The following is a 22,561-nucleotide window of genomic DNA, read 5'->3' as shown; positions in this document are numbered from 1 at the left end:
GCAATCTCAATGTGGTTTGGGTAGAAAAAGGTTTTCAGTCAATGGGACTGAAAATAAGTCAGAGAATCAAAGCAGTAGTTTAGCTACTCATCAACGGATTTACTTCGAAAAGTTCTGTTTTCCAAAGATTCTGATGATAAAACTCGGGGACAATCATGATATATCCACTCAGATAGTCAATACCTTTTAATAGACGAAACTAATATCATTATTTATGCTAAGGGAAAATGGGACGGTAAAAGGTGCAGTAACATATGACTATATACTCAAAGTAGACATGGAGATGTACCTGTCGGATCCAAAAATTGTATTGATTTTTCTTATCACTGGATAGGATTTCAAGCCGCCTTAATGGAGACATGGACATCCTATAGCTTACAGACTTAATCATTATAATTAGAAAGTTTGGTATTTAAAAAAAATCATCCCATAACATTAATTTGTTTGTATGTTTGTTTGTTTGTTTTTTTGTTTGTTTTTTTTTTTGGGGGGGGGGCAGATTTTCCCATTCCGTGAAGTTATTGCAGTATTCTTAAAACCACACTTAAAAGAGATAAGTGGAAGTAGAGTATTATAATAAAAATGATTTATTTGTTAATGCTTTTTATAATTAAGTGTAACAATTCTACATGGAATTAACAGTGGGAGACAAACTTATAGGCACTTTAAACATCTGAAATCTTATAAACATGGTTTACAGTGCAACAAATATTTTCTTCCTGAAAAGTACATAGGCCAGCACAACAAATATGGCAGTGTCCCAAACAGCTTTTAAAAGGAGACTGGAGTGGTCTTCATGTACCTTCCAATTTACAGGGAAAAATCGGTAGAAGATGTCGTGACAGCAGTAAACAACTATCGAATTCATACCTAAAATGAAAATAGCGCGGTCATGAGTCATTGATGTCCATTGTATGATTTTTATCCGAGTCGCCTAAGGCGGAAGCAGGTCTAGGAGTCTCACTCTGTCCGTCCGTAACACTCCAATTTAACATCGCAGCTCATCTGAAACTTGTGTTAAGTAAGAACACCATATGTAGTTATGCATACTATTGGGAATTTTTTATTCTCTAATTTTTATGGGAGTTATAACCCTTTGAACTGTAGAAATTTACCATGAATCAGGATGTATCAGCTTGTCATCACAACTCCTCTGAAACTATCAACAGAATTTCATGAAACTTGTTTTTAGCAAGAACTCCATGTGCAGTTGTGCATAAAATTAAGAAATTTTAATTCTCTGATTTTTATGGGAGTTATGCTCCTTAGAGCGTAGAAATTTACCGATAATCATTATGTATCAGCTTGCCATCGCAACTCCTCTGAAACCACTCTACAGACATTCATAAAACTTGGTATTTAGCAAGAACACCATATGAAGTTGCGCATATTATCAGTAAATTTTTATTCTCTAATTTTTATAGGAGTTATACCCCTCCGAACTTATATATTTACTGAAAACACCTTGTATCATCTTGTCATTGCAATTCCTATAAATCTTCTGAACAGAATTTATAAAACTTGATACGTATCAAGAATGCCATATTTTGTGCGTATTATCAGGAACTTTTGATTCTCTAATTTTTGTGGGAATTATGTTCCATAGTTCTGCATATCTGTCAAAACACTTCTCTTCGTTGCATTTCCCTAAGCAACTAAAATCACAGCTGCAGTGCGACGCAGGTCCAGACGTCGATTGGTCTAGCTTGTTATTTATGTAAGAAATTTTTGGTAGAGAAAATATAGCAAATATGTTGGAAAAACAGGTGTTTTGGCAGTCTAACCAATATATGGATTTATGAATTCTACTAACTGAAGACATTGATATTTTAAATTTGCCAAAGCTTTTTTTTATGAACCACAGTAGGACTCGAAGGAGGCAAAAATAGAAGCACTAAGGTTTTCCTTCTTTTTTTTCCATGTTTCAACGAAAACATTATCGCCTTTTTCCAACAAGCCTTTCAATTGAATAGTATATATTAGAGAAGAATATTACATCAATCAATCAATCAACGTTACCACTAAAACATGAACAAATATTACTTTGTATGTAATATTTTGTTTATTTCATGTTCTTTGTTGTGTGTCTCTGTTTTCCATGTCTTGTCTTTCTCCCTAGGTTACATTCTTTTAATTTTTGCTAAAATATTGGTTCCCTTGATTACTCTTACCTGGATATATGAACGGGTCTCCATCCCATATTTTGACGATATCGATGCATATGTACATTGCAGTAAGCAAAAAGAAGGCAAAACATGCTGTCACAAGGACAAATGATGGTGACCTAAAAAGCGAAACTATTATTACATTGTATATACGTCACTTTTACGAATGAATGATTGTTTAAAGTTATGCATCTTCGTCTTAAAAATACAGATAGCTTACCCTACTGGGTTCAACGAAAAATATGATTATGTAATTAAAACGGTGCAACATTCAATAGTTTGTTCCCTTGTAACTGTATATATCAATATTTTGTTTTACGTTTTTGTTTTATTTTGGTTTTTACGTCTGTACTTTGGTCCCTGAATTACCTATACTTTTTAATCAAGATACCCTTATTTCCACACAACTAAGACATTAGGTATACGATGAATTCCTAGGTACGTACCATAGATTTTTATTTAGGGGGATCCAGCCATCATTCTTAGAACACTTGCACAGAAGTGCACCCACTGCTCCCTGTAAATATTTTGAATGTCAACTAATCTAATTAAATAAAACGTCATTTCATATATCAATTCAACCAAAGGCTAATGTTTATGTGTGTGTGGTTTATGCTTTGTAAAGAATACTTTTCTTCTTTTTTTTCATGTCCAATCTGATGTAAAATGAGTCAATCTTATTTACAAAGGCAATTTCGTATATCTACAACACTCAGTAAGTAACACTGCCTCTTTAAGCAATTTACTATAGTGCCCGCAAACAGTTTTGCGGATTTGTAAGGAGTAGTGCTGCTCAGGATTTTTTTTCACATCCTGGTTATAAATGTTTAATTATAAGTAAACCAGAAATCGGTTATAGGACCTGCGATCTGCAGATGAAATTGTTGATGTATATACTTTTAAATATCCATCAATATAATTCCTGCTTTATAAAATGGAATATACAAACGAAGCAAAATGCAAAATGTTTAACCTTCTAGAATGAATAAACTTATTAGTTTTAGTTAGTGTCACACACACACAAAGGACTGCATAGTTTTGATCGTTTTCACTCATTAGCTTATATTATCATTAAACAATAAACAACGTCTAGGAAGTAGCACTAGACATGGCAACAATGCCAACTTACCGTTATTATGCCCCATAAAACCCATCTAATGATTCTCGACCTGTGAGACTTAAAACAAACCAGAACTCTTCCAGCCTGTTCGAACAAAGGTTACTAATAATATAATAAATAATTACTAATAATTCTATACAAGTATGTCTAGTATATATAATGATATTTATCCTTCTAATATGTTGCCAATATGCCAGAACATCTGATGACGCCTACTCAACATATGCAACTAGTGAACGCTTCACGGGTTTGTGATGGTCAAGTTGACTATTTTTAAATTCAGACTGGCTTCGTAAAATATAAATTCTATATGCATTACAAAGAATGTAATTGTTTAATACCTTTCATGCAATCTTCATTTATAATAAATGTTTTGAATAAAACAGATTTTACTCTGTTGATCACTTTTCTTCCTTTATGAAAAGTTCATATAAGAATTTAACGATGGAAATGCCTGCCATTTCTCATCGATGACAATTTTTGTATTAATATGTTCTTTTTTCTACATTGACTGATATTGGCTTATTATGTTTTACTTTGTAAATTCAGACCAAATCGATAATTACAACAGAATCATGATTACAAAAACACGTCTTATTGAATAATAAATTACAAAGACATTTTTACAAACTCGCCATATTGACACTATCATATTCGTACTTAGTTTCCAGAAATAATTTCCCTTTTCACTCTTTTGTACTGAGTAAGGAAATTATCAGTCAGTAACCTCAAAGAAAAATGAATCGAGCAACTCTTTAACACGTAAATAGAAAGTATACTATAGAGATAATATTAATTTTACGTAATTTACCAGGAAATGAGGTCAGCGGAGGAAAAGCATACCTGAATTCCCAGGAAACACATGAATATTGAGGTAAGTGTCCCCAAAATACCTTCGGGATCATGAGGCGTTGACGTTTGATAAATTTTCTGAAAAGTGATATTTATAGTGATTATAATATACACAGCAAAAAAAAAATGCCACAAATGCCAACCATATAGTTTGGGTCATAAAACGTGCATGATAAGTTAATTCAGTTTACATACATTGTATGACTATCGCATGATTACCATATCATAATCATATTGTATCCACAATTTGGGATAATTATAAACACCATGAGTATACACAAACTCATCTAATATACTTGTTATAACATCTTACATTAACTCGATTAATGACAAATTCGTTAGATCAAAGATTTGAAGAAACCCCAATAAAGTTTAGGAAAACCTCATGTTAGAACACTCTATCAGGCGTTATACAGTCCTATATAGAGAATCCTATGCATCAAACCGTTTTCTTTTTGATACAGACGACATGATTACAACATCTTATATATCATTTTTACTTTTAAAATTAAATAACGAAGTAAATCTTCAGACGTCGGTTTCACAAAAAGTCGTAAGTGTGAAATAGATCGTAAATCATGATGTCACAATGCTATTATAATTTATGACGTCATTACTTACGATCAACTTTACACTTATGACTGTTTGTGAAATCGAGACCAGGACAACAGACTCCGGCTAGGTCTATGCTTCTCATATCATTATGTGTTTTGTTACTTTTGATGTTAATTTTACAACTTATCCGTGTGGTAATTTGAGGTTTCAGGCTGTATCTTTTCAAAACATGATCATTCCGTTTGAAGCTTCTATACTCTTCCATTTTGAATTTACAAGTCACCTTAGGTGTTGGGTTCCCGTAAATGTGATTTTTGCCTAGTACCATTACATCGATATATGATGCTGCACCTGCTGTACAGTTGTAATATAATCCGCTATCATGCAGACCTCCAGGACCAATATAGCCGCTACAAATTGCAAAGGATTAGAGATTCTACTCGGTTAAGGAAATCTTTCATGACATCATTTTATATTAAAAAGACATTCAAAGCAGATTCAAAAAGTAAATCGATAACATAGTTGAAGTCAACAGTTATAGCATACCTTTTATTGTCCCTTTTCAACAAAACAGAAGGAAAAGACTACATTGTTTTAAACAATGTGTCATAATCGTATGCAACATAGAAAGGGGATAGACAATGAAGCAACGACTTTTGATAAAAGGGTGTAAGATGAGAGTTTTTTTTTTACAGTTTGATGTTTTTCTTAACAGAGAATATTCTTTATCCCTGAGATTACTGAAACAAAGAACTTTCCTCAATTAGCGGTTGATTATCATATTTCAACAGGACCGGCCTGTATCAGAATATTTCTACTACGATTCTATCAACAGCATGCCAGTTGATCAGATTTAGCGGTCGATTTCAGAAAAAATGGTTGACCATTAGTTCGGTCATAACGGAAAAAAAGCATGGTGACGTCATACCTGTGATCGACGCTGATTCTCATATTTCATTATTACAAATACAATTAGCTGCCAAATCGTAGCTCTTGATCTTTTTTTTTTTGATTTTGCGATCTAACATTAAAAAAATACAAAAAAAAATAGTTAGAGCTACGTTTCGCAGCTAAAATACAATATACCTCTCGTGATTCTTTGTTTTACCAAAAACATTCATTTGTAACTATCGAGTAAGATATTGTCGTCTGTTATGACAGGAAAACAAAACAACTGAATATTCAGAGATAACACCCAATAACTAGATACCAGTACGTACGTAGGACAGCCTGGTACATGGAGTTTAAAAGTTATAATGATCTGCACCGCTAATATTCCAAGAGAAATTAACCACTGTGGCGCTAGTGATATAATGTCTCCCAGAGCTCTCAATTTTCGTTCCTGTAACAAAAATGTACCAGCTATACTTTCCTGTAGTACAATTAAGTTTCATGCAACACTGGCAGAAAAGGAAACTTTCATCATTTTTCTAATTGTTTTGACAAAGAGCACATTTTCAGTACTGTAAAGAAATATCCTTTATGGCACCCGACTACGAGATCAATTTTGAAATATCTACATCGACTTTTCTAGTGACCAGGTCGTTATACATAAACAAAAATACTGCTTCTGTTCAGACCAAATGAATCTTATTTAAAATGTATATTTTAAGAATAAAATTTCACGCCGCATGTACTTCCATGAATCATTTCTTACATATTCTTTATTATGTAACAAATAAGTACAAAAAGATCTCAGATGCAACCACGTGGATGCAATATGATTTAATTGTTGACTCAGAAGTATTCAGACAGAATAGTTTCCATTAAAAATATGTTCATAATCTGTTCATTAGAATGTCAATTAAGACTAAATTTAACAACTTTACTTAAGTTTAATGCACTTAAAGAAATATTTGTTGACTGATTCGTGAATTCATTGTACTCATTTGGGCTTTGATGAAAGTTTTAATACTATTCTGTATGAAAATGGGTTAAAGACAGAAATGGCCGTTTTTGTTAAACAGGAAATAGAAGTCCGACGTGCAGGCTCGAAATAGGATCCAAAAATTCTTTTCATAAATATCGGTAAAAAGAATAAAAGACTTACAAAAATAATACTTCTACTTATCTAAATCATATATCAATCCCATTTGTCCTGTGACCCTTAAAATTGTTTTTATTTTAAATCTAAGTCATGTAATATACAACTTTGAAGCAGTAAACGTTATATTAACTGTAAAGCAGTTAAATTTCTGAAAAAGCGAAATTTATCCCAAAGTTGGATCTTCAAGAATAACTTTCTCGAAATTCTCTAACATTAAAAAAAAACAAGCATGAATAAAATATATTTAATCAAATTCCGTCCACATTTGTTCCTTAATCAAAGCATTATTTAAGTTGAAATTATTTGAATCACAGATTATAGACCATTCGATGTTAATGATTTAATATATAGAAATTCATACAAAATAACGTATGTTACAAAAGTATCTATTAATAAACTTAACAAAGACAATTTTATTTTACTAGACATTTTTTTGGCAAAAATATATAAAAAGTTGATTTTCTTAGGTTAGTTAGAACGGAAGTACCATATGACATCACCGAAAGGTCTACCACAAGTTCTGAAGGTTCCTCGACAAAAAAAAAGAATTAATCTACGGTAACAAAACGATGATACTTTTTCCAAAATAAAAGTTAAAAGAAAAATAAAGACTTAAAGACATATAAATGACCAATATTGCCTGACTGTGGACTAGTTTTATAAGTTCTTAACCCCCTCTTTTTAATATAATGTCAAAGATTAACTTAAAAAAACAATAAAAACACCCCAACAAAATTCACTCAATAATAAATTATCTCATAGGAATTCCTAAACATACACCATATAGACTAGATGAAATATCCAATTAAAGAACGCTCAGATCATATCAAAGAATGACCATTAAAACTACCAATATTAGAAATAATCGATGACTACAATTCCAGTGGACGAATTTTGAAACCAAAATACCCTTTACAAAATATATGAAAGGCATGCAGTTGATAAATTCATCGAATTAGTTTAAAATAAGTGCTTTATGAACTATATTTCCGTTAAACACTGGGTGAGCAAAGGTGTCATCTCTACTTTTGTTTTTGCTTTTTTTTCTGTTTTTTTTAAACAAAATTATTACATTTCTGTCTACTTAAAGAAATACTTGCTGTGCAGAATGAGTTTAATAACGTTATAAGTAGCAGTCAATATAAAATTCAGGAACTACCTATGGTAGAGATGATTCGTGGTGTCGATTAACCCACCGAACAAACGATGCTTTAACAGTCTACATACACTATATTTTTTTCATAACGATAGTCCTTTCTGTTTACAAATATGTATTTTTAGAAAATCCTACATTCATCCTTCACAAAAATCAGCCAAATCAAGTTCGATAACTCTTGCATAGTACCAATTTCATGTACAATATATAAATATCTTTATCAAAAGTGCAACAACCGAATGAAAAACTAAAGTTGATAATGTGATCTGTTACTAAGTCTGAAAAAAAGATAAATGTAAGTTAAGTAGGTTTTTGCATGTATAAGTAACCTACCGTCCGTTTTTGATAAAGATGCTGTTACAACTAAACATAAAACCAGAACAAACTGTACTTAGTCTAAAGAAAGTTGAAAGATTCAGACTCATATCAGATCATTAAAGATTACAAAGTAATTATTCAACATGCCTTAGGGATATTGTAGTTATTCATAAATACAAGCTCAATTAGTCCAAGTACAAGATAGGTCAGGCTAAATCTCTGGAGCACACCTGGTATCCTTAGGTGTTCCAAATCGACAGCTGAAAATTAAGAGCATGTGCAAGGTGCAATGTTATACTAAGTAATAAATTGCTCAATTAAAAGTTTTTATCTGTTTTAATATCACAGCCGAAAGAAACTAGAATATTTTTCGTTATACAACCACTCAGAGAAGAAATTAAATGTGATGTTTTTCATTCGTTATAATTACGCATCTAAAATTGCCCTACTGAGGTTATATCATGTTTGTTTCCATATTACATAAACGTATGCAAACAAAGCACCTAGCAGTTTGACAGACATGACTACGAAATAGCTATCCCAATAAAAAAATAACTAGATCCACGTATCAAAATCGAAATTAATGCCTAATTTAAGATGCCTAGCATGTAATTCTACACAAACTAAGCTATAAGGTTGTTATAAACTAAAACTGTCAATTTAATAATGTCATTTGTATGCAAATGTGTACCTATTTAACTTGTGGATTGGTTCTTTGTGAGAGAAATCAAATATGAGCGCAACAAAACGAATTCGGTTCACATAGAAACAAAAAGTTTTAAATAACAAAAAAAAAAAACAAAACAAAACAAAACAAAACAACAAAAAACAAAAAACAAAATGGAAAAAAATGGAAAAAAAAGGGGGACGCAAAATCAAAGCAGTAGTAAACGTCCTCTGTTTGCCTAAAACATACAAAGAAATCAAATACTTACGACCCCAGTTTGTATTTAGTATTATTCCAAACGCAAACAGTAGAGCCGCTCTTTTGACTACTTTAAGAAAGATTTGCAGCCTCGTCTTCTTTCTCCTGATCATTCCTTTGAATGAGAAATTCATCGACGTCCCCATGATAAAAATGAACCTAGTTATAACAAAATGAATTCAAATAGAGGATAAAAGTTCACAGGGATTATGTTGAATCTAATAATTTTTGTGAATTGTTAACATATTTCAATTTTTGATATAACTATTTTGAAGAGAATTCTGCTCCAATTTTCGCTTTTTCAAGCAATAATTAACACATCTTTAACAATTCCTTATTTCCGATTATTGGTAAAAATAGTCAAGTAATAAATAAATTAACCATTCTGCCATCACACTTGGTTTGCTTATTTTATTTCAAAATGAGATAAAACTAGGAAAATTGTGAGCAATGCACAGTAACTTGATACCCCACACTCCCCCATTTGATAACATGCACCCTTTGACCATCATTTTGATTTGGATTAAAATTCAAAATAGAAGGTGCATTATGGGATCATGTAATGACTTTTCGTGAAAGATTCATTCAATATAATTCCTTTCAGTGGTACAGGAGGAGTACCAGATCAGAGATAGTCCCATCGCCCCCTTATTGAGAAACCATATTTTGCTATGTGAAACTCCCAAATTGGTTCGATCAAAATCTAAAATAGATGGGGCACAATAGGAACATGTAATAAAGATTCTGTGAAAGTTTCATTCAATTCCATTCAGTGGTATAGGAGGAGTTTGGTATAAGAAATGGGTTCTCTCTTGTCCCTATATAAACAAATGAAAACTACCTGTTTAGTTATCGGATCAAAATCTAAAATGGGAGGTGGACAATTCGAACATATAATAAAGATTCTGTGAAAGTATCCATTTACTGGTATAAGAGAAATAACGGATAAGAAATGGGTTCCCCTATTCGTCTATATCAAAACTGACAATGTCTATGTCTTGCTATGGGAATCGATTCGAATCGAATTCTAAAATAGAAGGAACACAATGCGAACATGTAACATAGATTCTGTGAAAAATCATTCAATTCCATTCAGTGGTGTGTAAGAAGTGATGGATAAGAAATGCCCTCCCCTTGTGTAAAGGAAGGACAGGTGGATATCCCTATCACTATATAACCCCTTTGTAAAGGAAGGACGGATGGATATCCCTATCACTATATAACCTCTTTGTAAGTGTGGTATGATAAGAAATCATTTTTAAGATTCATTCTTCTGTTTAAGTCATTGTTTTTTAAATATGTTTTATATTCACTATATTCACACAAGCTAAAGGAGCTACTTAACTAATGTATATGTTTATTAAAAGACAGTAGAAACAATTGAACTTTTAAAAGAGAAGCATTGCAGTCCGACCCAAAACGTTCGAAAACAAATGACTTTATCACTTAAAAAAACATTCCAAATCTGAAAAACAGAAACTCAAAACAATTCAGAACAACATTAGGCGTGTCAACATTTATAAACAGATTGAATATAGAAGACAGACAGTTTAAAACCGATCAAGTGAAGTGATGGCTTGGCAAAATTGTTTCGGCCTAAGCACTTACAGTCCTTGAACCGGTCCGCGCAACGATTTGACGGATGGATGACCGTTTACTGATTGATCGTTGACGGATCGATGACCGATGACCGGTAACCGATCTGATCGCAGTTTTGTTATGTACAATGATATAAGATCTGTTTTAAATACAATAAATGTAAAATAAAAGTATAAATTGTTTAAATCTATCACATTATGTAAATATGTGTAAAATTGACAAAGAAAACAACAAAAACCGTAAAATACATTGACCGCTCTGCGGTCACGTGATGCGTTCACCAGTATAATGGATCGGTTTGACAGATCGATGACTGACCGGAAACTGATCGGTGATCGATGACCGATCGTAATTTTCGTTGCACGGATCGGTTCAGGTGCTGTATGTGGGACCATCATCGCCATTAAAGTCTCTGCGTAAAACCTCATGTGAGAACATTCAGACATTTAGTAATACATTTATTTATAGAAAAATTCATAAGCATGAAAATAAAATAAATAGAATTTTCAAGAGCATTGGTTTTGACGTATGACAAGTGTACGCAGGGATAGCGATATGCTTTAATATAATTAAAACAATCACGTCATACCACCAAAACAAACGAAAGTTGCCCGTTCAATTTAATTGACCAAATATTTCTTCAATTATCACTTTTCTGGAAACAAAATATGTACAAGCAAAAAATGACAAAGGTCGTCTTTTCGTTCCCTTGACTTTGAAATACATTAAAAAACTGTGTTTGTATAAACATGTATTATACTGTGACGTCACATGTCAATATCCTGATTTGTAGTTTAATAAGCATAAAAGTTAAACCCACACATTTGTCACTCTTGTCTCTTATTTTTCTCTGTAGTGGAAATTATTAATATGTAAATGAAAGCAGTTTTTTTGTCTTGTTGTCCGTCACGCACTCCGTTAAAGCATTAACCCTTGGTTGTTATATGCTGGGTCGTTTCGGTCTAATAATTAGTACATGTTAAACGTTTGATATTTTTTACAATACAATTTTTTAGAACTTAGATGAACAATGCTTGAAATGTAAATTTTCATTGCCGAAACTAAGAAAAAATACTGAGTAAAACTTCTTCAATCAAGGAAAAAAAAACATGATATAAAAAAAATAGATTTTGATGTATTTACATTGTTCAATTGTTCACACTTTGGTATATTTTTGCCCATATTTTGGACTGGTTGTGATAAAAATGTGTATATTGAGAAAATTTGTATGAATAAGATTTTAATATTCTTTAATAATAAACTATAACCTATTTTGATTACCAGGATGGTCGTTTTATACTAGACATTTCCTCTCAGTGATTAAGTTTTCCTTTTAGAAACGTTTGTGCGCGCACGCACAATAATATAGAGTATTGCAAATTACCTCTTATGTATTAGAGATCAACATACAGCTTTTTAAATTAGAATACAGGCATTGATCATCTTATGCACTTTTTTATTACCAAAACCGTGTGTTACACGTAATACCGATCCATCAAATCCTTTATATAGGGGAATCTAAAGAAATACGTCATATCCTAAGACGAACACTGCAAAAGTCAGACGCTTTCTGGGAAAGACACTGTAACGGACTTGGTCAGCAACGGTTAAACGACTATGGTGAGGTCAACTTGTATTATAGTTATGTACCATAAAAACAAATAAACCAGAATCAGACTTTCCCTGTCTCCAGATGTAAGAAACATTATCAAACTTGCCAAAAACAAAACTAAATCTACCATAGTAGGTCATTCCATGGGCAAAAATACATTATGCGTACCATGGAAAACGAAATCTGGAACCATCTAACCAGAAGAGGAGCCCAATTCATTATTCTTCCAATGGAAATGTAATCAGACTTTATCAGACCGTGTTTGTGAAATGGATAATGCATTATGCTTCCCATGGAAATGTTAGAAGACTTCATCAGACCGCGCCAGTGAGAAGGCCACTACATTATACTTCCCGCGGAAATGTAATCTGACTTTATCATACCGTGCCAGTGAGAAGGACAATGTTTTATACTTCTCATGGAAATGTTATATGACTTTATTATATCGTGCCAGTGAGAAGAACAATGTTTTATACTTCTCAAGAAAATGTAATAAGACTTGATCAGACCGTGTCAGTGAGAATGACTATGCATCTTACTTCCCATGGAAATGTAATAAGACTTTATCAGACTGTGTCAGTGAGAGGGACAATACATTATTCCTCTATGGAAATGTAATAAGACTTTATCAGACAGTGTCAGTGAGAATGACAATACATTATTCCTCCATGGAAATGTAAAAAGACTTTATCAGACTGTGTCAGTGAGAAGGACAATTCATTATACTTCCCATGAAAATGTAATAAGCCTTTATCTGACCTTGCCAATGAGAAGTACAATTCATTTTTTTACATGGCAATGTAATCCGACTTTAACAGACCTGTCAGCGAAAAGGACAATTCATTATACTTCATATGGAAATGTAATCTGACTTTGTTAGATCGTGCCAGTGAGAAGCACGGTTCATTATACTCTTTATTGAAATGTAATCTGACTTTATCAGACTGTGTCAGTGAGAAGGACAATGCATTATACTTCCCATTTAAATGTAATGCGACTTTATCAGACCGTGCCAGTAAAAAGGACAATTCATTATACTTCATATGGAAATGTAATTTGACTATTAGATCGTGTCAGTGAGAAGGACAATGCATTTCACTTACCATGGAAAAACAAGATCTGCTACAGTCAGGCCATTCCATGGTGGATGATCAAAAAACCAGTAGCCACCTCCACCAAAGTTTACAAAGATCATGATGACAAGACTAAGACTGAAAAAGGTGAGCGCATCATATTAGATTCATGAAAATATCATAAGATATAGATAAGGATTGTTTACAACACCGATGTAAAGACATGCTAGATCTAAACTTTCATCCAAGAGAATCGGTATACATTAGAAGGAGTGTCGATTTCATGTTTTTAAATAATTGTGGAAAACAAATCTTTCGCAAATAGTTTGTTGAAGGAAAATACATATAAATAGTTGCATGCTATTGTAAATTGATAAATCTCTCGTCAATCATTGAATTTCTAGAGCTTGACGACGGGGCGACACCTGACTTAATAACATTTGTACATTTGTATATATATTTATATGGTACTTAAGTAATAATAAAATATACATTTTGATCTAAACGAATTAACAAACTGTAAACTGTAAAGCAGTGTTGCACTATAGAACTCTTGAAAAAAAAATCATGCATGCTAGAATAAAAGTAGTGAATTACCCCCTAAAAGTATCCAATGATTTTAGACGAGTTCGTGATGGTTCGGTCGAATGTTCTTTTATTTCAGTAGTAAGCACTGTACCGTTTTGAGGAATATCCAACTCCGTTGAATTAACTGTGACCTTCTGTGGACCCTAAAATTTCAAATAAATAAAGCTTAATTCTGCAACATTTATAATCAAATGGAATTTGTAAAAGTTTTGTGGATGGCAATAAAAAAACTGTATGGAATGTCAAACAGCAAGGCCTCAAAGTAAAACTCTGTACCAAAAAGGAATACACTAAACTTTGATGAAACCTCCACACCTTTTATATAAACGCGAGACCAGACCTCACCGCCACAAAACTTGAAACTAATTACGTCACAAACAATTAAGTATTTTCTCAAACATTTTTCAAGTATTGGGGCGCTTGGGCCTGAATTCAACCACAAAACTGGATCATTATAAAGATGTTTCTACTTTATAATGAATACACTCCTCATCCTTATGCTCATAGAAAGAGAAATTCTCAGGGCAGATCCAGATCAACAAAAAAGTCCCGAAACCGCAAAATCTGCAACTGATTATACCACAGCAAGAAAAACAAGCCTTAATTGCCAAACAAATAATGTTTCATCAATGAGCTCTCTTGTAAACCATTGCGAATGTGGTATATGTGGTATACCATGGTGGAATCACAGAATGTAACTAGTATAACATTGTGAGAAGCCAGAACAAGTAGACAAATATTTCGCTAGGAACAACATCATCAAATCAAATGATATCATAAAAACTTTCAATACAGAATATTTCTTACCGCGGAATCTGTTTTGTTGCTGGACGTCTTCTTTGGGTCAGATATCATTAGTTTTCTTTTACTCCTTATTTTCCTACCAAAAATTTATACTTATGTAATATCAACAGCAAAGAACTTATCAAACCACTTTAGTACCAATTCATATAAAATTCACTGATATGGTAAGGTGGTTCTGTTTCTGTTTCTGGACAAGAAATATAAGTGAATTTGGTGAGTTTAGGTTTTTGAGATGCATGAATCACCTCCTGCAGACTTCTACTTAAAAATACTGCTGCATACATTAACATCCTGCCATTATTTTTATATTCACTGTAAAAGATACTTAAAACTTTGTTTCACACACAAATTTAATGCTAATATTCAAAACTGACTCACCCTATGAATATTTTTCCAGCGATAATAACAACTCCTAAAGCACAGAGTCCGAGAAAAACGTACAGGATGGCTAAAAATGTAGAATAAATTTGTGTTGACAATCAAATATTATAAAACTCAATGTTGTTTCAAAGAGAACTGATGCTAAGCAAAAAATAGACATAATATAAAGTTCTTGAAATATTTGATACATTATGCGTACAGCGGCAGAAAAACTAAGATTCGAGCAGAAACCGAAACAATGAAATCTAAGGATAAAGATCAAACGCACATAACAAAGATAATGAAATAACCCAAAATATCACGTACAAACAAACATAAGAAAATGGACACCTCGGACTCCACAAAAAATTGGGAGTATGCACCAGGTGCACCTGTTAAAACGATATAATGATATTGCTGTTCAGTGCATTGTTAAACGAACCTGTCATATGAATATAGCCATGAGTTCATGTTAATTAAACTTTACGTAAAAATGCCAGTGCTCCACATTTTTTTATTTTCATCGTGGTTCTGAGAATGTTTAAAAATTGTAGATTTAGTTAATCGTCTCACGTGACCGATAAACTTGATCGAGCAGATGAGACGAGAGCTAGAAATGGTGATGATGAAATGAATAGTGGTGTGATTTTACCTATTTTATCTCTTTTATGTTTAAAATGACAACACTAGAGAAAATCAAACACAACAACGTTTTCTAATATGTTTAAAAGTTTAAAGATATATGGAAATACACATAGGAAAATAATTGGGGCCAATATTTTAAACATCGAGCAGGCGAGATAAATATATAACCTTAGGTTTTAAAACTTATACATGTACGCAAGCTATACTCTTTTTATACTTATTACATCCTATGGAAAATACTAAATATTTGTAAATTTCATGTTTTTCCTGAAGTTATTCGTCATTTCTAAACACGTTTTCCATACTTTTTTTTCCATATGCACTGAACTAGAAAAGACATTATTACTCAGACAGATATTGGAAGCATTACCAAATATTAAAGCATTAATTTTATCCTAATGAAAATATGTACAAAACTAATTGATGAGACTCACGCATTTCTGCAGGCAAAGGGTTGTTGATTAGGAGAGCATCACACTTTTCCGTTGTATAAGACTCTTCATCGACAAACACCCAATAGTTCCCACCCTCGGTAAATTTTCTATGGAACCTAGTTTACAAGTAAGAGCGCAGACGTAATTTTTCAGTTAGTAAAGTTGACTTCAGCGATAGAGGTTGGTTTCCCTATCATGATCATTACATGATGAAATGTATAAAGTAGTTTACTAGAAAATTATCAGATTGTCTTAGATTGATAAAGTGTTTAAAACTTTTTGATAATTATTCAGTGAGTTGAATAAGGAAACTCACCAGGTGATTGCTACTTAATCAAGGGTTAACCAAATACATTTTCAAAAGTTAATCATATTACTCGTTGTAGGAATAAACAATTGATATTCCAAAGGTCTCGCTTGTTTTACTAGAAAAATATATGTGAATAATTTGAAAGAGCTGGCAGTACCAACTTTTCAATTTGCATTAGTTCACTATACTTGAATGTGTATGTAAATAGTGGTTTGTCACTATTTGTCATTATAAGTATTGGCAGGAGCAGAAAACCTCAATGTCAACATTTTAATGAATATCTTTTTAATATCTCCAGTGATACAATGATCAAATATTGGTAATTTCAATTACAGAGGACCTCCATGAGTGGAAGTATTACGTCAAATGTTTCAGATTTTTCACTTCTACCTGATCCCACAAAAGCTTGTGTTTGAAAGCAACTTAGGAACATAAACAGCTATAGTTATTCTGTCTTGTCTGAATAAACATACTGGAACAAAAATACAATTTCTTTAGAAATTTGCTACACGAACAATATATTGGAAATTATTCACTTTTCAAGACATTGACTATTCAACATTTATTATTTTTGGCAAACAGTACACATGATGAGTAAAAGCATTTTTTTGTAATTCAAGCAATAACCAAATCTAGGAATAATTGCTTAACGTACCTACAGAACTCTTCATCCGGCTGATGGTTGCTATGTCTCCTTCGGAGTGATACTGATGTTCCGTATGTTGTGTTTACCAGTATAGTGGTATACTGGTTACCTGTTACTTGGGTTACCAGACCAAAACGGCACTGCAAACACAAATCAATACTACTGAGGTATGCACATGTGTATGAGCTATACGAAATATTCATTATCAGTTTATGGTCAATGATATTAACTCAAGAGCATCGTTTCTATCGCTTTCATGCCCCAAGTTTTTAGTGAAATATAAAATATTCCTTCAAATTCAATTTTCAAAGTTTTGAACTTTTCTTATGCAGTTCCCTTTCTATGGTACATATGAACTCTGGTTCATGTCTACTATAAAAAAAATAGGGAAAGTTGAAAAAAAATTGAATTATGGTTTTATAAGAATTTTAATTCGAAGATTTATAAAATTGAAACGGACTATACGAGAAATTGATGGTTAGACGAACAGTGGTTTGCATTGATTTGTGCTCGATAGCAGGCATATTATAAGTACCACTTTATCGATTACTTACGATCCAACACTCATCGTTGAGGGTGTACACCTGTATTGGATAGTTTGTTGATACATTAAGTGTGAGCCATCCCTCGTCAAACTTCAATTCCGGAAGTCCATCACTGCGACGTTCAGCATAGCTATAACGGTTCAAACTTCGCACAGCCGTAATCACTGGTACTATGGAAAACAATGCAAGGGAGACAATCCTCATATCATATTATGTATTTCTCATGGTAACTTAATGTCGTTGCACAATACATCTGATTTGCTCCATTCGCATTGATGTTGTTTGTTCCGGGAGGATTTTGTGATATATCATTTTTTATTCAGGTTTTTGTTTATCTTCCCCTTTAAACAACCGTAACAACATTTTAAAACGCCTTTTAATTTCATACCAATGATTCTTAAAAACACACCTATAAGAATGAACTACACTTCCTCATTAATACAGCAGTTGAATACAAACAAGGTACGTCGTCGTCCATTAGTGAATCATGGATATTTTATACATTAAGAAACAACTTGTTAAATGGCTTTCTATTTCAAGTCCGTAGAAAGTTATTGAATTGAAATGAACAATGTTATAAAATTCATTTAAAAGGATATTGTAGAAAGTATAAAACATCATATCTAGCAAAACACACCGAAGCGTCAGAAGTGGGATGACTCAAATACGTAAAAAAATTGGCTTTAACATGTTCAAATGAGACAGAGTCGATCTACATAAACAGTGTAGCGAATCGAATAAATCATGCACATAAAAACTAAAGATAAAGGAAGCATGACATGACACGAAAAAAAAAACAAATACAAAAACAAAAACAAAACAAAACAACACAAAAAAAAACAAAAAACAAAAAAACAAAAAACAAAAAACAAAACGAAAAACAAAAAAAACAAAACAAAAAACAAAGCGCTAAAACAAAATGAAATCGAAAGTGACATTAGGTGCTCTTGAAGTGTTTGCATATCCTGCTCCACTAGCAGCACCCGCCATAAAGCAAGTAAGTATAATCTAGCTAGCGACAATAATAAAACTCCCCGACACATGTCAAACACTATTCACACTAGGGCGAAATAATTTCAATGCAAACAATGAATATAACTTGGAAGTAGTGGAAACATATCCGAAATTGACAACATTAGATTAAGGTAATAAAAAAATCTCCATAAAACAAACTCCATTATCAATTATTATTATTATTATAATTAACTGTTTTAAACCACCAGAATGTGATGTTAAACTTGATATCACAAAGTAATAATGAAAATTAACATTATTGATACACATGTATAATGATTTTAATCGAAAATATTAGTATTTAGTTTAGTAAGACCTGCATAATGGTATTTGTGCATAGGAAACATTTTAAGAACATTTTATCAAATTAAGTGTAGACTACATTCCAAAATAAAAAGCGTTATGAAAATGCAAAGCCACGGCATTGATACAAGAGCACAGTCATTCATGTAAATTCATGCAAAATATACAACAAATATATGCAATATTTGTAGATGAAATATTACCTCAGGCACAAAGTTATTATTTACAACGTTGCAGTCTTAAAAAAACTCTAATGATTACATAATATATCGCATAACGAGTTCGTACATATAAAAATAGGAACGATGTGTTGGCCACAATAGTATGAATTTAAAAAAATGTCTAAATTAAAAAAAAAAACCCTTGTGAATGATCACAACTAAGTTATATCCTAGAGCCTCACTCTGGTGTGTTTCGTGCGTATGGTTTTCAGTTCAGATTTTATAATAATAACCTCACTTATATGTTTCAACAACCGTTTTGTATTTTTTCCAAAAGGACTGTTTGATTTGTTTATTTTCTTGTTACCATAATTCGTCTCTCTCTAATCGGGCAAATATAAAATTGTTTAATTTAATTAATTAATTAATTAATTAGAAATTAACTGCATGGATGAGGACTCAGTTATATGTATCTGTATTGTTTAAATATTCACTGACAGAACTGTTCGTTAGCTTAAATCCCTTAAATGCGAAGTCGGATTATTTCATATCACGATAGAGACGAAATGTGGTAACAAGAAACGTCTGTATCCCAACCAGCTGATCCATGATCGTTTGATCACAAATAAACCGCTTTTACACAAATTTGTTTAGATGGGTGATTTGTTTATTGAGGCTAAAATAGATTCAGATTTAATTGACTTTAAAAGTGTCTGATTTAGACAAGATTTCTATTTTTCAGTCCAGATTTCGCTGTATCATAAATTTAAGACTTGTATGTATATCAAAAAGGACTGAGAATAAATCGATCAGCTTTGAATTAAAAATTCAATTATATTGACATCATCTTAACCGGAAATTGGGACCAAAATAGTAGTTGTTTATTATCTATTAAGTACATGTAGATATATCTCTTTGGCAGATTAAGTATGTCATAAATGTCTAGTAACATATTACAGAGGGTGAAGAACGTACTTAATTTATACTAAATAAATGTATTGCACCCTAATACCGATGTAACGATGACATACCATTACGTATGACATAAAATATACATAACTGTATTGTTATTACATCATTTCATTGGTAGTATAACATTTGAGCCACCCATCCTTCTGAACAAAAATAATACAAATATCTTGTTTTCATAATACGAAAAATATTTATCAATTTCAAAGTTGAAATTATAACAGGGATTTGATATGAAGGTGCACCAGAGACGTAGTAGTATTATAAATTCGAAATTTAAAAAACTAAATTATAAAAAAAAAACAGATTGATATTATTCAAATCGAAGTCTAATGTAAAAAAAGAGAAACTCACGTATTAATAAACATTCCAGAATCATCATTCCAAAACGAAAGAATAACCTATTTTCAACCGCAAGTATGTCATGTAGTTATACATATAAATCTAATATACTGATGAATTTAAATAGAGATAAAATGTGGTACAAGAAAATGACAACTTTACCGCAACCTAGCTATGAATACCTGGAAGAACAGATTATACCATTATCTGCCCAGTAAATCATTGTTAAGTCAACAGCAAACTGTTCAGATACACTACTACTATCGAGTAACTTTCTCATAATATCGTTTATTGTTTATGAAGAGAGTTTGTGGAATTGAAAATTATACTAAATATGTTTTATATGGCGTTTAAGCATTCTCCGGATGGACCTGACCCTGATTCCGGAGAATATCAAATTTTATTATTATTTTATTAGGATTGGATGGATGGACCATAATAAATCAGGGTTTGCTTTTGCAAATATGCTGTTTCTATTTGAATTATGCGTACATTATTACATGCTGTGACGAGTACAGTAATAGTTAAATACTTTGGATACGGTTATTAATGTAAAACAATTTCGGATAACGTATTTTTGGTGCATTATCTTGAGTTTCGTCGGCTCTTACTAAACCTATATAATAACGAAATTAAAGACGTAAGAATCTTTTATCCAAAGAAATAGCAAATATATGACGCATACAAACTTTAACAAATTTATATTATCAAACAGAGTTTGTTTGAAAATAATAAAAACAGAATCTACAATGGATTATTTTTAATATTCACAAAACTATAAACTAAACACATTATATTTTCAAAATATAACAAGTTGTATATCACAAGTAAATGTGAAAGGATTTCTATATTTGGCAGTACATGTTTAAGTAATGAATATTATTACTATGTATGAAGATAATGCAGGAAATATTTAATCAATTGTCAGTGTAGACACTAAAGGTAAGTAAAACACGTCTACATTAAATGCAAAATGCAAAAATGAAAAAGAGGACATACGGAATGCAGTGGACTGCATCTTTTTCCGTTATAATGCAATAACACAAATTTCTGAACATATATCTCTCAATATTCATTTGCTATGTATATACAAAGGTCCTGTTCTTTTCCTGTAATCTCTGAAACAGGGTAGTGTTGCTTTTTTGTCCGTGTTTTATATTGGCGTATGGGGTACAATGACCATTGCACGTTTAGAAACTTCATGACTTTATGTGGATTAGAAATCTTTTCTGCGGAAAGATACGTAGTACTAACGAATAATAAGCGGTTAAAATGTTAGCAGAAGCCATTGTTATAGTAGTACTGTATATTCAGATTTTGCGATTATTTCGAGAAAAAAAAATGTAACTGACTTCGTGAATTTTTGGAATTACACATCTATACAGTTTCCAGTGGTAATGGTCGTGCATCTTTACCATTAATAAATAGCAGAAATCCTTAACTAACGATTTGGATATACACGGGTATTTTTTTTTCAAACCAGAATAGACTCTTTTGTGGTAAGTTGGTGAGCACGCTCAATATATACTTCCGCGAGGTAGAGCTTGGGTAAAACAAACGTGTATATTGAGCATGCTCTACACATGCTCATCGACTACCCCAGCATTAGCACAAAAGGCTCTATTAAACTATCTGGAAGAAACATTGCAACGTTATTGACTGACTGAAGCGAATTTGAAAAAAAAATTGTAAAAGGTTTCTTTAGAAAAAAGCCTCTTTGCCACAACCCTTTACATGATGACATTTTCAATATCAACACATGACATGTCAGAAAGCCATAAATTAACCCGAAAACGTATTAACATGAAGTGCCTGGCCTATATAGCTCTGAACTTTTAAAGGCATAAATTACTACTATCTACTTGTAAATATAAATATACAATGCATATTAATGTAAAAGTATGAAAATAAACACCATGAATCTATCATTGTGTTAACATGCGTTACACTATATTACATATTATTTTTACAACATTTCATTGTGTTTTTATCATCGCACATTTATTGTTTTCTTGGCA

At 32.1% G+C, this 22,561-nt stretch overlaps 1 protein-coding gene across 1 annotated transcript; it reads right to left on the bottom strand.

The window, feature by feature from the left end:
• Window positions 1-571: 571 nt before the first annotated feature.
• Window positions 572-20,724, bottom strand: LOC148603532 (heparan-alpha-glucosaminide N-acetyltransferase-like). The gene is made up of 17 exons (XM_088554059.1): window positions 20,556-20,724; window positions 17,764-17,924; window positions 17,219-17,349; window positions 16,254-16,369; window positions 15,193-15,262; window positions 14,818-14,890; window positions 14,020-14,153; window positions 13,453-13,560; window positions 9,149-9,297; window positions 8,361-8,473; window positions 5,913-6,034; window positions 4,976-5,102; window positions 4,129-4,215; window positions 3,295-3,369; window positions 2,612-2,682; window positions 2,172-2,284; window positions 572-870 (listed from the first exon to the last, which is right to left on the bottom strand). The coding sequence occupies exons 1-17, from the start codon at window positions 20,581-20,583 to the stop codon at window positions 695-697; spliced, it is 1,854 nt and encodes a 617-aa protein (XP_088410185.1). The 5' UTR covers window positions 20,584-20,724; the 3' UTR covers window positions 572-694.
• Between the last annotated feature and the right edge of the window lie 1,837 nt (window positions 20,725-22,561).

Source organism: Perna viridis, chromosome 11 (assembly GCF_037379345.1).
Source record: "Perna viridis isolate PV_CMFRI_1.1 ecotype Kerala chromosome 11, ASM3737934v1, whole genome shotgun sequence".
Lineage (NCBI taxonomy): Eukaryota > Metazoa > Mollusca > Bivalvia > Mytilida > Mytilidae > Perna > Perna viridis.
Note: the sequence above shows the minus strand (reverse complement) of the source record. Positions and strands in the feature narration are given on the sequence as shown.